Below are 17,490 nucleotides of genomic sequence, written 5' to 3'. Positions count from 1 at the left end.
GTCAGTATGGGTCCATGCTTGTCCACTACTGATTGCAACATAAGATGTGTGTTGACCCCAAAATTGTCAGGCTCCCTTGGTAATCAGAATTACCCATTATTTCACTTGTACTCTGAAATGTCAATGACTAGTTGTCAGGACACCTACATCTAGTGACACACATATGTAACTAGTTGTCTGGATGCTACATCTGCTCACACATATGTAACTAGTTGTCTGGATGCTACATCTGCTCACACATATGTAACTAGTTGTCTGGATGCTACATCTGCTCACACATATGTAACTAGTTGTCTGGATGCTACATCTGCTCACACATATGTAACTAGTTGTCTGGATGCTACAACTGCTCACACATATAACTAGTTGTCAGGACACCTACATCTACTCACACATATAACTAGTTGTCAGGACACCTACATCTACTAACACACTCCTGTAACTAGTCATGACATCAACTCACTAACATCTGTCAGAGACGTACCCTGATAAACTTCGCAGACAGAAAGGTCTTATAGTTGTATATTTTGTTAAAACGGATATTGCAGGTGCCGCTTCGCTCGGACATCACTGCATAGCCACCATCACTGACACATATACTTCACAATATTCAGGTTTGAAGATAAAACTCAGTTTGAAAAGTCTGTCAAATCATATTTTGCATATTTGTCAGCATATTTAAGTCTGAAGGAAAGCTAGTGTTTCAGAGGCAAAACTTTGTGTGCCCAGGACTATATTTAAATATGGCCGCAACTGATTGCAAGAGCAGTTACACTGTAGCCACAAAACTGTACTTATACATAGGACAGTCTGTACAGATTATTTCCACACATCTACAAGAGGCTTCCTGGCAAATGACCAATCAGAAACACTGTTTCACGGTTCATGACCAATCAGAAATACTGTTACATGGTGCATGACCCATCACGAACACTGTTACATAGTGCATGTCTGATCACAAACAGGATTAAGTGATATGATATTAGTTTCCATGAACACATGACCAGATAGTTATGCAAATGACCTTAAAGGTCGTTTGAGCACATAGAGGTCATTGGGAACATCACATTAAATGTTATTCAAGGTCGAGAAGAGATGTAAGGATCACCTTGAAAATATGACCTTGAACCTCTGAGGTCAAGGCTGTTGAAAACCCATAACAGCATTCGTGAAAGGTCATGCAGCCGATTTGTGCTTAGCGTTAATTCCTTTTTTTGTACAAAATATATTAATTTTAAAATTAGATTTGGAGGGGGTGTGGTTTCAAGAAGTAGACGCAGCCCTTTGATGTGCTGAATGTCTGTTTAACGAACTATCCCTGGAAGGATTTTGAGAACCTCCTCGGCGATCAGATGACCTTGAAAAAGAGCTATCTCGTGATGATTCTCCTCGAGACTTCGACCGTTTTCTACTACGCCGGAACAGTTTCTTTAAGCTACCACCTAGTGAGCGGGACTTCTTCAAGTTGGGTGATTTCGATGGATCCTGGGACCGCACGAGTTCCATATCATCTGCGAACACAACAATATCGGTGTCAGTATTCTTCACGATTTCTGTAACAATTATAACATTAAAGCAAAACACCATTTAAGTACTTTCTGAAAGAAAACACTTTACCGTAAAAAGAAGGATCAAGCGAAAAAGGTTTTAAACTTGTGATATTATTTCATCAAATCTGAAATGGAAACTTTACTTTACTCAGAAACAAAGCATCATCTGTATTATGGCTCTATGTACAGACGTACTGAAGTCAAAACAAACTGGCACTTTGCTCTTCAGCTTACCCGAGCACAGGTTAATGGTAACCATGACAACGTGGAAACAAACACAACATGCTGGCAACATCCAGGGGAATTTTTAGCAGAATCAGAAAAAATGAGTGAACGTGTGCACCACAAGTTTTTTGTGTTCCACAACATGTAAGTGCCATTCTAACTTCCCTGGTAAGGTCTTGCAGATGTTCATCTGGACTTCATACTGAGTACGTAGATTTTTTTTAATTTTGTAAAAAAAAATATTCACAATAGCCATTATAAATTGGCACCACAAGATAGATAGTCAGTCAGCGCTGGGTGGAGGCCGAAGGGAACTACGTCATACTTCCAGTTATCAAAGAATGAAAACAACTAAAGCGGAAATACGGGGCCGTTAGCTTGGTGGGGCGGTGGGGTAGCCTAGTGGTTAAATCATTGGCTAGTCACGCCGAAGACCCGGGTTCGATTCCCCACATGGGTACAATGTTTGAAGCCCATTTCCGGTTTCCCCCGCCGTGATATTGCTGGAATATTGCTAAAAGCGGCATAAAACTAAACTCAGTCAGTCAGTTAGCTTGGTATTTGTTGAGTGTTTTTTGCTGTTTTTCCTTTTCTTTTCCAGGTTATGTTGTTTTTTTTATATTGGTAATAGTGGGTTGTGTTGAGTGACAATTCCGTGAATGTCCTTATGTTTTCATTCTGAAGGCAAGTCCTCATCTGTAATTTGTATTAAAGAGATAAACACATGACAATCACATGATTCCATCCGATTCTGCGCTTGTTGACCTGTTAGTCCCTGATGGAAACATCAGTTGATCAATTCTGACAAGTTTGGTGTGACTGAGTGTAACACACAAGACAATCGGCCTCAACACACAACACTCAGTGCAGTGGAGATGATTGTGATGCTCGGAAAGTGTTTGATACAGCGGTGTTTGACTGTAGAGACATAACAAGTCAGTGTTTGATACAGCGGTGTTTGACTGTAGAGCATTTATTGTGACTAATCAGTGTTTATCAGAACAAATTGATTTAGCTGTTTCTTTCTCAAGCAGGTTCAGTTATCAGAGACAACATTAGCGTGAGGTAAAGTTTATAGGCAATCCCTTCAGGACTTACAGGGATTCCATTGGAATTCTGGGATTTCTCCTCAGACATTTGAAAATTTGAAAAATGATGTCATGGAAAGGAAACCCTTGTTGTTTTCACCATGGGTGGGTAACTCTAGATTGTTACTTACTTCAAGGGTGGGTAACTCTTGATTGTGACTTCAAGGGTGGGTAACTCTTGATTGTGACTTCAAGGGTGGGTAACTCTTGATTGTGGCTTCAAGGGTGGGTAACTCTTGATTGTGACACCAAGGGTGGGTAACTCTTGATTGTGACTTCAAGGGTGGGTAAGTCTTAATTGTGACTTCCAATTGGACACCAAGTGGGTAACTCTTGATTGTGACTTCAAGGGTGGGTGGGTGGGTAACTCTCTTGAACTCTTGTTTGTGACTTCAAGGGTGGGTAACTCTTGATTGTGACACCAAGGGTGGGTAACTCTTGTTTGTGACTTCAAGGGTGGGTAAGTCTTAATTGTGACGCCAAGGGTGGGTAACTCTTGATTGTGACACCAAGGGTGGGTAACTCTTGATTGTGACACCAAGGGTGGGTAACTCTTGATTGTGACCTCAAGGGTGGCTAACTCTTGTTTGTGACTTCAAGCGTGGGTAACCCTTGATTGTGACACCAAGGGTGGGTAACTTTTCACTGTAACATCAAGGGTGGGTAACTCTACTGTTTAAGCTTGAATCATTTGTCATCAAAATAAGATATAAGATAATTTCCTTATTTGATACTTTGAATGAAATATGTTTGTTTGTCTTTAAACGTCACACTCACCAATCTTCCAGCCATATAACAATGTCTATATATAATAAGCCTGGACTTATCTAGTCCTTGACATCATGGGTTGCTGAAGACCAACTCTAACCCGGATCTTCTAGGGTTTTATATTTGTTGCATACACAAACATAATTTGTTAAACAACATAGACTCATGGGTAATATGTCACATACATCCTGTTTTTTTCCTTGTGGCAACACCTTTTTCTCTAATTTCAAAGATTTCACCAGAGAATCATTTTTTCTGAAATCTGCTTGAAGACAAGTCAGTTTGTTTAAGTACAAATGTTTTTGTCACTAGCTAGCAATAAAAACCTGAAATCAAAACTCACACAGCAAAATCTGCAAATAAAAATTGCAACAAATCTGAATTAACAAACAGGACTGATGAAAATGACAAACATGGTTGTGGAAGATGGGAACATGAGGAGAAACAATGCAGAGAAATAGGGGGAGAAATAGAGGAGAAATATGGAATATAGATCATGGTCAGGTGCATACATGAGATGTCTTATCTAAGGTATTCCAACAAGGGGTGTGTCTTATCTAAGGTATTCCAACAAGGGGTGTGTCTTATCTAAGGTATTCCAACAAGGGGTGTGTCTTATCTAAGGTATTCCAACAAGGGGTATCTAAGGTATTCCAACAAGGGGTGTGTCTTATCTAAGGTATTCCAACAAGGGGTGTGTCTTATCTAAGGTATTCCAACAAGGGGTGTCTTATCTAAGGTATTCCAACAAGGGGTGTGTCTTATCTAAGGTATTCCAACAAGGGGTGTGTCTTATCTAAGGTATTCCAACAAGGGGTAAGGTATTCCAACAAGGGGTGTGTCTTATCTAAGGTATTCCAACAAGGGGGTGTGTCTTATCTAAGGTATTCCAACAAGGGGTGTGTCTTATCTAAGGTATTCCAACAAGGGGTGTGTCTTATCTAAGGTATTCCAACAAGTGGTGTGTGTCTAAGGTATTCCAACAAGGTATTCCAACAAGGGGTGTGTCTTATCTAAGGTATTCCAACAAGGGGTGTGTCTTATCTAAGGTATTCCAACAAGGGGTGTGTCTTATCTAAGGTATTCCAACAAGGGGTGTGTCTTATCTAAGGTATTCCAACAAGGGGTGTGTCTTATCTAAGGTATTTTATCTAAGGTATTCCAACAAGGGGTGTGTCTTATCTAAGGTATTTCAACAAGGGGTGTGTCTTAATCTAAGGTATTCCAACAAGGGGTGTGTGTCTTATCTAAGGTATTCCCAACAAGGGGTGTGTCTTATCTAAGGTATTCCAACAAGGGGTGTGTCTCTTATCTAAGGTATTCCCAACAAGGGGTGTGTCTTATCTAAGGTATTCCAACAAGGGTCTTATCTAGGTATTCCAACAAGGGGTGTGTCTTATCTAAGGTATTCCAACAAGGGGTGTGTTATCTTATTCCAACAAGGGGTGTGTCTTATCTAAGGTATTCCAACAAGGGGTGTGTCTTATCTAAGGTATTCCAACAAGGGGTGTGTCTTATCTAAGGTATTCCAACAAGGGGTGTGTCTTATCTAAGGTATTCCAACAAGGGGTGTGTCTTATCTAAGGTATTCCAACAAGGGGTGTGTCTTGTCTAAGGTATTCCAACAAGGGGTGTGTCTTATCTAAGGTATTCCAACAAGGGGTGTGTCTTATCTAAGGTATTCCAACAAGGGGTGTGTCTTATCTAAGGTATTCCAACAAGGGGTGTGTCTTGTCTAAGGTATTCCAACAAGGGGTGTGTCTTGTCTAAGGTATTCCAACAAGGGGTGTGTGTCTTGTCTAAGGTATTCCAACAAGGGGTGTGTGGTCTTATCTAAGGTATTTCCAACAAGGGGTGTGTGTCTTATCTGAGGTATTCCAACAAGGGGTGTGTCTTATCTAAGGTATTCCAACAAGGGGTGTGTCTTATCTAAGGTATTCCAACAAGGGGTGTATCTTATCTAAGGTATTCCAACAAGGGGTGTGCCTTGTCTAAGGTATTCCAACAAGGGGTGTGTCTTATCTAAGGTATTCCAACAAGGGGCGTGTCTTATCTGAGGTATTCCAACAAGGGGTGTGTCTTATCTAAGGTATTCCAACAAGGGGTGTGTCTTATCTAAGGTATTCCAACAAGGGGTGTGCCTTGTATAAGGTATTCCAACAAGGGGTGTGTCTTATCTGAGGTATTCCAACAAGGGGCGTGTCTTATCTAAGGTATTCCAACAAGGGTTGTGTCTTATCTAAGGTATTCCAACAAGGGGTGTGTCTTATCTAAGGTATTCCAACAAGGGGTGTGTCTTATCTAAGGTATTCCAACAAGGGGTGTGCCTTGTCTAAGGTATTCCAACAAGGGGTGTGTCTTGTCTAAGGTATTCCAACAAGGGGTGTGTCTTATCTGAGGTATTCCAACAAGGGGCGTGTCTTATCTAAGGTATTCCAACAAGGGGTGTGTCTCATCTAAGGTATTCCAACAAGGGGTGTGTCTTATCTCAGGTATTCCAACAAGGGGCGTGTCTTGTCTAAGGTATTGCAAAAGGGGTGTGTCTTATCTGAGATATTCTGACAAGGGTGGTGTCTTGTCTAAGGTATTCCAACAAGGGGTGTGTCTTATCTAAGGTATTCCAACAAGGGGTGTGTTTTATCTAAGGTATTCCAACAAGGGGTGTGCCTTGTCTAAGGTGTTCCAACAAGGGGTGTGTCTTATCTGAGGTATTCCAACAAGGGGCGTGTCTTATCTAAGGTATTCCAACAAGGGGTGTGTCTTATCTAAGGTATTCCAACAAGGGGTGTGTCTTATCTAAGGTATTCCAACAAGGGGTGTGTCTTATCTGAGGTATTCCAACAAGGGGCGTGTCTTGTCTAAGGTATTGCAAAAGGGGTGTGTCTTATCTGAGATATTCTGACAAGGGTGGTGTCTTGTCTAAGGTATTCCAACAAGGGGTGTGTCTTATCTAAGGTATTCCAACATGGGTGTGTCTTATCTAAGGTATTCCAACAAGGGGTGTGCCTTGTCTAAGGTATTCCAACAAGGGGTGTGTCTTATCTGAGGTATTCCAACAAGGGGCGTGTCTTATCTAAGGTATTCCAACAAGGGGTGTGTCTTATCTAAGGTATTCCAACAAGGGGTGTGTCTTATCTAAGGTATTCCAACAAGGGGTGTGTCTTATCTAAGGTATTCCAACAAGGGGTGTGCCTTGTCTAAGGTATTCCAACAAGGGGTGTGTCTTATCTGAGGTATTCCAACAAGGGGCGTGTCTTGTCTAAGGTATTGCAAAAGGGGTGTGTCTTATCTGAGATATTCTGACAAGGGTGGTGTCTTGTCTAAGGTATTCCAACAAGGGGTGTGTCTTATCTAAGGTATTCCAACAAGGGGTGTGTCTTATCTTAGGTATTCCAACAAGGGGTGTGTCTTGTCTAAGGTATTCCAACAAGGGTTGTGTCTTGTCTAAGGTATTCCAACAAGGGGTGTGTCTTGTCTAAGGTATTCCAACAAGGGGTGTGCCATGTCTAAGGTATTCCAACAAGGGGTGTGTCTTATCTTAGGTATTCCAACAAGGGGTGTGTCTTGTCTAAGGTATTCCAACAAGGGGTGTGTCTTGTCTAAGGTATTCCAACAAGGGGTGTGTCTTGTCTAAGGTATTCCAACAAGGAGTGTGCCTTGTCTAAGGTATTCCAACAAGGGTTGTGCCTTGTCTAAGGTATTCCAACAAGGGTTGTGTCTTATCTAAGGTATTCCAACAAGGGGTGTGTCTTGTCTAAGGTATTCCAACAAGGGGTGTGTCTTGTCTAAGGTATTCCAACAAGGGGTGTGTCTTATCTAAGGTGTTCCAACAAGGGTTGTGTCTTGTCTAAGGTATTCCAACAAGGGGTGTGTCTTGTCTAAGGTATTCCAACAAGGGGTGTGTCTTGTCTAAGGTATTCCAACAAGGGGTGTGTCTTGTCTAAGGTATTCCAACAAGGGGTGTGCCTTGTCTAAGGTATTCCAACAAGGGGTGTGTCTTATCTAAGGTATTCCAACAAGAGGTGTGTCTTATCTAAGGTATTGCAAAAGGGGTGTGCCTTGTCTAAGGTATTCCAACAAGGGGTGTGTCTTATCTAAGGTATTCCAACAAGAGGTGTGTCTTATCTAAGGTATTGCAAAAGGGGTGTGCCTTGTCTAGGGTATTCCAACAAGGGGTGTGTCTTATCTGAGGTATTCCAACAAGGGATGTGTTCTATCTGAGGTATTCCAACAAGGGTTGTGTTCTATATGAGGTATTCCAACAAGGGTTGTGTTCTATATGATGTATTCCAACAAAGGTTGCGTTCTATCTCAAGTATTCTGACAAAGGTTGTGTTCTATCTGAGATGTTCTGACAAGGGCTGCGGTCTTTCTGATTTTGAAACATTCTGCAAAAAGGTTCACTGAAGAAGACTTGAGGGTGAGATATTTTAAATGAATCTGTTTGCACAGTCATGATGGATGATGACTACAACAACAGAAACGCCATGCTTACTTGGGCCACTTAAAACAACATATTCTACAAACAACATATTCTACAAACAACGATGAATGACCACTCAAAGTTCTAGTGTCGCAAAACAGCTACGAATGCTCAAACGTTGCTGCTTAAAACAAGGAACCAATCAGAAGATGCTACCGCTAAACACAAGCCTACTAAAGTCTGCGTCAAGGGGAGATAACTACTGCAGAAAAGAAGGAAACCAACCAATGATTATATGTCTGCTAATGGTTTACACTCCTTGGCTGGAACCGTCACAGGAGAACACACAGCGGTTGAACAATATCGAGTTACAAACAGTCAAATGGTAAATACCAAATAATGTAAATATTGGAATAATTATGTTTCCATATTTTGCCTCAGCTTCAAAATCACTGCAGAACATTACTAGATAATGAATACACCTTCAAGTTCAAATAATTCCTAAAAGGTATAAAATTGAAAAAAAATAATGTATAACATAGTAGATATACTCAAAGTTTCCTGTCAGGTGTTTGGAAGTGGAAAAAGTATATTTTTGGTCCATAAATAATGCAGTGAAAATGTATATCAGATAATTATCTTAAGTACATGACAAATACATTTGTCTTTTTGAGAAACAAATCTATTTGTAAGTTACAAATAAATCTGTGTAACTTGACAATATAAATTTTGTAATGGAGTGATACATTTTTGAAGTTGACTGTCTGGCATCGTGTGTCCCCTGCAGCGGTCAGTCAGCAATGATAGATGATGAGTGGTCAGTGCCGGGAGAGAAAGCCACAGCAACAATCGGACAACGCATGGACGGACACCGGATGGTGGAAGCACCACACCCTGATACTGCCCACATCACACTATTCCACTGTCGTCGCCATAGCAAACGGCAATCCATATAAAATTTATTCAATTTTGATATTTCTTAGCATATTTAAGCATATAAATAATAGTTTGTTGTACAAACATGTTATTATGGAATAATGTTAATGACTTAAATCCGAATATTTCATTTCGATGATGATGATGATTGTAAAACGTCTTAAAGAACTGAGGTGAAAATTCAAGATGGCTCCCAAACTTCTTCACATTAGCAGGTATAAGGGTCAGGCTGGGAGTAGCCATGACGATGCCTGTGGCGGAGTGTGATGGGGTTCGCGGGGTGTGGAGCTCAGATAGGAACCTTTAGATTGAGGGCCGTAGGTTTGCTCAGGGGGGCGGAGATAGTTCGCGCCTTCTTTCAAACTGGACGCAGCACGATCAGCACTTTGCGATCGCTTCTTGCGACCAAAACGCTTCCTTATCGCTTCCCCAAACGAGCTTTTCTTCTTTTCTGCAAGAGGTGGATTGTGGAATGAGAGGGGCGTAAGCTGCTGCCTTCAACAATGTTTTAGAATGTTATTTTGGATGACTGATGGCAGACGGTGTGCTGGTTTTCTGAATGTAAACAGGCATTTATCTGGACTGGCTTTAGTGTGGTAAGATACTCGGTCTAACTATAATGACAATAACCTACAATATATATAGCGTAACATCTAATACATTCAAAGGAATAAAGATTTCACTGAAAGTTTTGACATTTCGAAGTTCACTCTGCAGTTTTATTTGAGTAAGTGAGTATGGACTAACACTGTTTTGGACAGTATTTTGATAAGTGATGAGAGACCTTGATGTCTACAAGTCTGTGAAACTCATCATCATGATCAGGGTTAATCATTATTCAAGTCCAGAAAGTAAGATCCTGTCAAGAGAAAGGGAGACAACCAAACTGCTTTGCCGGACATGATTCGTCAACCAGCGTTTGCTCTGTGTTCAGTTTTGATTTGTTTTACATGTTACCAGCAGTGCTATCGTACTGGATGGTAATTTACGGATTGTCTATTCAGAAAACAAGCAGCACCTCCCGCAACCAGAGTAACAACTACAACGTGTACAGCTACTACGCGACAGAAGAGACTCACAGCTGCCTGAACGTGTGGCAGAGTGGTGTGACCGGGAGCATAGAGCCCGACACCTGCAGAACGGGGGGCACTGTGGACCGAAAACACCACCGTTAATCTCCGCCAGCAACACCACCGTTAATCTCCGCCAGCAACACCACCGTTAATCTCCGCCAGCAACACCACCGTTAATCTCAACCACAAAACTCAGGGGCAAATCTTAACACACAAAGTCTCATTCTAAAACTGAACAAATGCATGTTTTTCAAAAATAAACCAAAGTGCAGATTCAGCATATTTGAACTAAGCTATAAATAGCCTGAGACAAGGTTCCTGTATAAAGGCGTGACGTGACGGTGGCCAGTCATTAATGATCGATCAGAGATGGGAGAAAATTACAGATGGCAACATCAGCAGAGAGAGGGATGGAGAATATCAGAATATTTCAAATCTGAAACTTGTTAAAGGTGAAAGAACTTTAATAAACACGACAAACTTTCAGGTCATGAAGTAGTACTTTCAAACTTTGATGTATTTAATACTCAAGATAAAGACATTCAGCTTTGCATAAACTTATGGTACATAATGTATTTTCAAATACAGTAATACCAAATATGGCATCAACAGATGTTAAAGTGTGACAACAACACAACTGTTGTGTGTTTATACTATTCTGGGAAATGATGGTATTATGGTCATGCATAGGACATCTGCTTCCAGGACTGCAAGTGAAATGTCTGTTAGGTCCACATTTATAATTTTTTGAATTTCTGGTTTTGATTTATTTCTCAAAATATGATTGATAAAGGCTGGAGCACCTCTACCTCAAGTCAGCATGTATAAAGAGGCACTACACACAGACTGGAGCACCTCCACCTGAAGTCAGCATGTATAAAGAGGCACTACACACAGACTGGAGCACCTCCACCTCAAGTCAGCATGTATAAAGAGGCACTACACACAGACTGGAGCACCTCCACCTCAAGTCAGCATGTGTGAAGATAGTTTGGGGCTGCAGGTCTGTATCGATACTTCTGATCAAGATACACTACACATCACACATTCTGTCAACTTCACACAGAAAATTAATTTCCCTCAGTTGATCGACATCCCACATTCCAATAATTCCCTACTATCAATGTATTACATTTGAAAATCACACAGAAACAATCACTAATATGAGATAAGAGGTCGGAAATAATACATCTGAGATAACGGGTCTGAGATAATAGATCTGAGATAAGAGGTCGGATATAACAGATCTGAGATAACGGGTCTGAGATAATAGATCTGAGATAAGAGGTCGGATATAATAGATCTGAGATAAGAGGTCGGAGATAATACATCTGAGATAAGAGGTCGGAGAAAATAGATCTGAGATAAGAGGTCGGAGATAATACATCTGAGATAAGAGGTCAGAGATAATACATCTGAGATAATAGATCGGAGATAATACATCTGAGGTAACACAGTGATTCTCAACTAAGTAACATAACGGCCCAACCTTTCTCAACAGCCTTCTCTGGGGGGGCGCTGGTAACGGTGATGTCACCCCCCTCCTCCGTGGGAGAACTCTCTATAGTCTGAAACCAAAAACATGAAAACATCAGGACAGGGACAATAAAACCTTTACAGGGGTTTTACTCTCTGACTGAAACCATCCTCTGCAGTCAAGGGTCTGAGGATTATCCTGGCAGTCAATGATATTTTATTTGCTTCAAAGAGATCACTTCTTAGATGGTTGAGATCCCTTCACTTACGGTGACATCTCATTGGACAGATTAAGGATCATTGTAGATAATAAATAAAACACTTTTTGATGCATTAGTATAACAAAAGAAGTATACAAATCGCTTAAGAAATTATCTCAAACATGCTGATGAATACAGTCCAATCCCGATGAGTCGAATCGCTGGGGACCAAGTAATACATTCGACTTATCGGTATGTCTATGAGGGCAGAAAAAAAGATGATCCAGTCCTAATTCCTCCACCTAAGCATTTGTTTACCTAATGATTTCCCTATCACTAATAGGGACACCTTATCAGTTCCAGTCTGATTAGCACAGACAGGGATTTCCGTAAAATCACTAATCTGCCTTTTGAACTCACCCGTCAATGGCGGAAAGGTGTGAGCCGCACTGGTTTGTTAATTGGATCAGTTTGCTACACCAATCAACTTCTCATTGACTGACTTCGGCTTATGTATACAAGATTGCTGTTGTTTGAATCTCATGGGACCAAATTTCCTTCTCGAGTCATCGTGTGTATTTATGAGACGAATTCGTGTAACCGATATTCAAATGATGACAATTATAACAGGGAATGGTCGGGACAGACAGGTACTTCGAGTTATGCATAATATTCAAGACACCGGCATTCGACTCATCGGGATTTGACTGTATTATAAATATTTTTTGTCTGACAAACAGTTGGTTAGTTTTTTTAACACCACACACAGCAATATTCCAGCTATATTGAGGAGGTCTGTAAATAATCAAGTCTGGACCAGACAATCCAGTGATCAACAGCATGAGCATTGTTCTATGTAACTGGGATACGATGACATGTGTCAACCAAGTCGGCGAGCCTGACCACCCGATCCCGTTAGTCGCCTCTTATGGCAAGCATGGTTACTGAAGACCAATTCTAACCTGGATCTTCACACGTCTCTGACAAACAGAACTCTATAACTACAAAACAGCTACTTCTCCCAGTCACTAAACCTACAGACGTAACTGTGCTAGGTTTGGGTGCTCAAGCTCCCTAGCAGGTGTGTCTCATTGAGCTGCATGCAGTCCACACAACAGAACACAAATAATTGCAAAATATCAAAACTTTAAACTGGTTGTGTAAAGTTGTTGCAACAACTACTACTAGCAACGGAATTTGAATAATTAAATGGATGGAGAAATGAAAAAAATATGTGAAAATATTATACAATGTTGTCAGGAAAAGTGTTTCATTCCGAATCCTGTGAACATGTGCAATCATACGGTAGCTGGCCCATTACACTTCCAAACAGCAGTCCACTCATCAACACAGAAGGTTAACAAGATAGATGTCATTATCTCCCCTTTCTATACAGGATGCAAAGAAGGTTGTGCAACTGCCACAGACTGGATTACCTCCCTTGTCCATAACGTTGTACCAGTATTGTATACTGGGTGATCTTGCCATTCCAAAGTTTGTTAACCACCGAGTAATGAGTTATCTACCTTGTCTACGGTTTTGAAAGACCTACATGTTGAGTTATTTCCCTTGTTTAAAGAATGAAGTGATCTGACAGTTGTGTCAGAGTTATCTCCCTTCCTGAGCCCTGCTGTTTGAAAGTGACATGTAACGAGTGTTAATCTGCCTGGACTATCTACCTTAATAATAGGCACTACTGGCTCCTGGTAGGCATGGAATAAAACATACAGGGCATGAGCTGATATTGACATGATATTGACATGATATTGACATGATATTAACAGTCTACATACAAACTCAGTAAAGCACTTTAAGCAAGGCGTCAGATCATTAAACCTTAGAGCAGATACATCAACAGTTTATAAACAAGCTTCATTAAATCACTGACATGGCATGCTTACTGTTTGAGAAGATGCTGACTCAAATCTAATATTACCCTATCAACTAGACATACAAGCAGTAAAAAAAACAACAGGTACAAACTTGCCACAAAGCAACAAATGAAAATAAAAAAGATTAATAAACAGATCTAAAAAATAACAATAATTGAGAATTATTAGAACTAATAAAAGGGCACTTTGAAGATGCTAGACATCAAGATGCAAGATGGCAAGTAATGACAGTTGTCATGCAAATGGTATTTGAATATAGCACCAAGCTGTTCATGGTTTGTGCACGTGGACTGACCAATGACATTATGTAACACAAAGTGCTGCTTGTGTTGTGAAAGCTGATTGGTTTATTTGGAGGTGAGAAATGAAAACAATATTTACCTTGTCTACATCCTCAGATGCTACCTGTGGTGTGGGTTTTGCAAAGCATATTGTCTATTTCTATCTACGCAAATTAATTCAAAATTTAAACTTTTAACTAATGATTCAGTTTTAAGTTACGAAATATGAAATGAAATATAGTGTTACATTCAGTGTCCTGCAAGAGATACTTGAAAACAAATGTCCTGTGTTGGTTTCAGAGTGAGTGAGTGAGTAGGGCTTTACGCCGCTTTTAGCAATATTCCAGCAATATTCCAGCAATATCAAGGCGGGGGACACCTGAAATGGGCTTCACACATTGTACCCATGTGGGGGGTTTCAGGTTGAAATAGACTTACACGTTACACACAAGAGTTGTGGCAAACTAGTGGTCGATGCTATGAACACCTCCACATGATTGCTGGGTGTGAAGCAGATAATGGCAGCAAAGGCAGACAGCTCCACAAGTCCTGGTTATCACACGCTATTTCCACTAACCTCTCAATACATTACCAGCTCTCACTGCATGTCTTACTGAATATGTATGTTTGTAGGAATGTATGTAGGAATGTATGTAGGAATGTCCGTAGGAATGTATGTAGGAATGTCCGTAGGAATGTTTGTAGGAATGTACGTAGGAATGTATGTAGGAATGTACGTAGGAATGTATGTAGGAATGTACGTAGGAATGTATGTAGGAATGTACGTAGGAATGTATGTAGGAATGTCCATAGGAATGTATGTAGGAATGTCCATAGGAATGTATGTAGGAATGTCCGTAGGAATGTACGTAGGAATGTTTGTAGGAATGTACGTAGGAATGTATGTAGGAATGTACGTAGGAATGTGTGGAGGAATGTTTGTAGGAATGCATGCTGAACACAAGAAGGAATGTATTTCTATCAGACATTCAAAGACATCCAGGGGAATATGTTGGTCTTCCTCCACCTGGGCGATAACTTTAGGAAACCTCAAACAATTTTAGCTGTAGATAACCTCTAGCTATCTTAATTACAGGTGAAGTCAAACCATATAAATTACAGGTAACCTTCAGCCATATTAATTACAAGTAACCTTCAACCGTATTGAATACAGGTGGCTTTCAACCAAATTAATTACAGGTAACCTTCAGCTATTTTAATTACAGGTGACCTCCAACCATGTTAATTACAGGTGACCTCCATCCATGTTAATTACTGGTAACCTTCAACCATATTAATTACAGGTAACCTTCAACATATTAGTTACAGGTGACTTCCAAAGACCCTTATCAGAAATAATCTTCAACTACCTTAATTCTTTGTAACCCAAAAGGTTCTAGAATTCTTGCCTTTGTGCCTGCTGACAAGAAAGGTGGGAATTTCTTCAACATGTGTTTGTACTGACGTTCTCAGGATGACGGTTATTATCACAATGTGACAACGGAGAAGAAAGGAGGAGCGAGGAGGAGTGAGGAGGAACATATTCCGCCCCTGGTTGCCGAGGATGAAGTAAAACCAATAATCAAGTCAAGACACAAACATAGTGTTAACACACGTTAGTAGTTACAAAACATAACAGTATTTCATAAAAATACCATTTATTGCACAAGCATGCTTCTGTTAGTCACAAGTATTTCACATAGCATGTTATACAGTGTATCACACCACAGAGCTGTAAGTAAGATATGTGAGGATGTCACTCTGAACACCGGCGTCAGCATGAGATCACAGTAGCCAGGTGTGGACACTGTCATGGTATTGTCAGAGTAGGATGTTGGCAGTGGGGTGCTCCTGGGGTCAGCTTATATTGTCTGGGTATCCAAGGGGTATTACCAGGGTACTGTCAGGGTATTACCAGGGTAGTGTCTGGGTATTTAAGGGGTATTACCTGGGTACTGTCAGGGTATTCAAGGGGTATTACCAGGGTACTGTCAGGGTATTATAGAGGTATTACCAGGGTACTGTCTGGGTATTCAAAGGGTATTACCAGGGAACTGTCTGGGTACTCAAGGGGTAAAACCAGGGTATTGTCAGGGTACTATGGAGGTATTACCAGGGTATTGTCTGGCTATTTAAGGGGTATTACCAGGGTACTGACAGGGTACTATGGAGGTATTAACACTACTGTCTTGGAACTTTTGACAAACAGAAGGAAGACAAATGCTGGCCCAGCATCACACAGAATATCTGATCTCCAATCTCTAACATTCTAATTGTCCTTACAAACAAGATTACCATTTTAACTATCAGTGCTTTACTTCCTGAAATAGTGTGCCACTGGTGCAGCATTACATTTGCATAGTACGATGAGAAGTAGGACGGTTTGATGAGGTCTAGGATGGTGTGACGTGTTGGAGGACGGTGCGATGTGTTGGAGGACAGTTGGAGGATGGTGTGATGTGTTAGAGGACGGTGTGATGTGTTGGAGGACGGTTGGAGGACGGTGTGATGTGTTAGAGGACGGTGTGATGTGTTAGAGGACGGTGTGATGTGTTGGAGGATGGTTGGAGGACGTGGTGATGTGTTGGAGGACGGTGTGATGTGTTGGAGGACGGTGTGATGTGTTGGAGGACGGTGTGACGTGTTGGCGGACGGTGTGATGTGTTCGAGGATGGTTGGAGGACAGTGTGATGTGTTGGAGGACGGTGTGATGTGTTGGAGGACGGTGGGAGGACAGTGTGATGTGTTGGAGGACGGTGTGATGTGTTGGAGGAAGGTTGGAGGACAGTGTGATGTGTTGGAGGACGATGTGATGTGTTGGAGGATGGTTGGAGGACAGTGTGATGTGTTGGAGGACTTTGTGATGTGTTGGAGGACGGTTGGAGGACAGTGTGATGTGTTGGAGGACTTTGTGATGTGTTGGAGGACGGTGTGATGTGTTGGAGGACAGTGTGATGTGTTGGAGGACGGTTGGAGGACGATGTGATGTGTTGGAGGACGATGTGATGTGTTGGAGGACGGTGTGATGTGTTGGAGGACGGTGTGATGTGTTGGAGGACGGTTGGAGGACAGTGTGATATTGTGTTGGAGGACGATGTGATGTGTTGGAGGACGATTGGAGGACGATGTGATGTGTTGGAGGACGATGTGATGTGTTGGAGGACGGTTGGAGAATGGTGTGATGTGTTGGAGGACGGTGTGATGTGTTGGAGGATGGTGTGATGTGTTGGAGGATGGTTGGAGGACAGTGTGATGTGTTGGAGGACGGTGTGATGTGTTGGAGGACAGTGTGATGTGTTAGAGGACAGTTGGAGGACGGTGTGATGTGTTGGAGGACGATGTGATGTGTTGGAGGACGGTGCTAAGATTTTTGGCCTTTAACTACAATCTCATAACATGATCTTGACACAACCCATGTGGGAATCAAACCCCTGTCCTTCCTCTCTCCTAGCGGATACTCTCTCCACTGGGCCATGGAGGGGGTCAATACAGACACAGATATTATGGGAACTTCATCTACAGGGGGAACAGGTGTTTGTTCGTAACTAGTGGCAGAACTCACGACATGAAGGACGCTC

General features: G+C 41.4%; 1 protein-coding gene across 1 annotated transcript in view; it reads right to left on the bottom strand.

The window, feature by feature from the left end:
* Nucleotides 1-343: 343 nt before the first annotated feature.
* LOC124263671 (phospholipid transfer protein C2CD2L-like) overlaps nucleotides 344-17,490 on the bottom strand; it is a 106,391-nt gene continuing 89,244 nt past the window's right edge. Inside the window, exons 13-16 of the mRNA XM_046698329.1 lie at nucleotides 14,013-14,036; nucleotides 11,553-11,631; nucleotides 9,292-9,441; nucleotides 344-1,511 (exon numbers count right to left, since the gene is read on the bottom strand). Of these exons, the coding sequence (XP_046554285.1) occupies nucleotides 1,264-1,511; nucleotides 9,292-9,441; nucleotides 11,553-11,631; nucleotides 14,013-14,036 (501 nt within the window). The 3' untranslated portion in view covers nucleotides 344-1,263. The remainder of the gene's footprint in view (nucleotides 1,512-9,291; nucleotides 9,442-11,552; nucleotides 11,632-14,012; nucleotides 14,037-17,490) is intronic.

Source organism: Haliotis rubra, unplaced genomic scaffold (assembly GCF_003918875.1).
Source record: "Haliotis rubra isolate DU_JTF1 unplaced genomic scaffold, ASM391887v1 Scf893, whole genome shotgun sequence".
Lineage (NCBI taxonomy): Eukaryota > Metazoa > Mollusca > Gastropoda > Lepetellida > Haliotidae > Haliotis > Haliotis rubra.
Note: the sequence above shows the minus strand (reverse complement) of the source record. Positions and strands in the feature narration are given on the sequence as shown.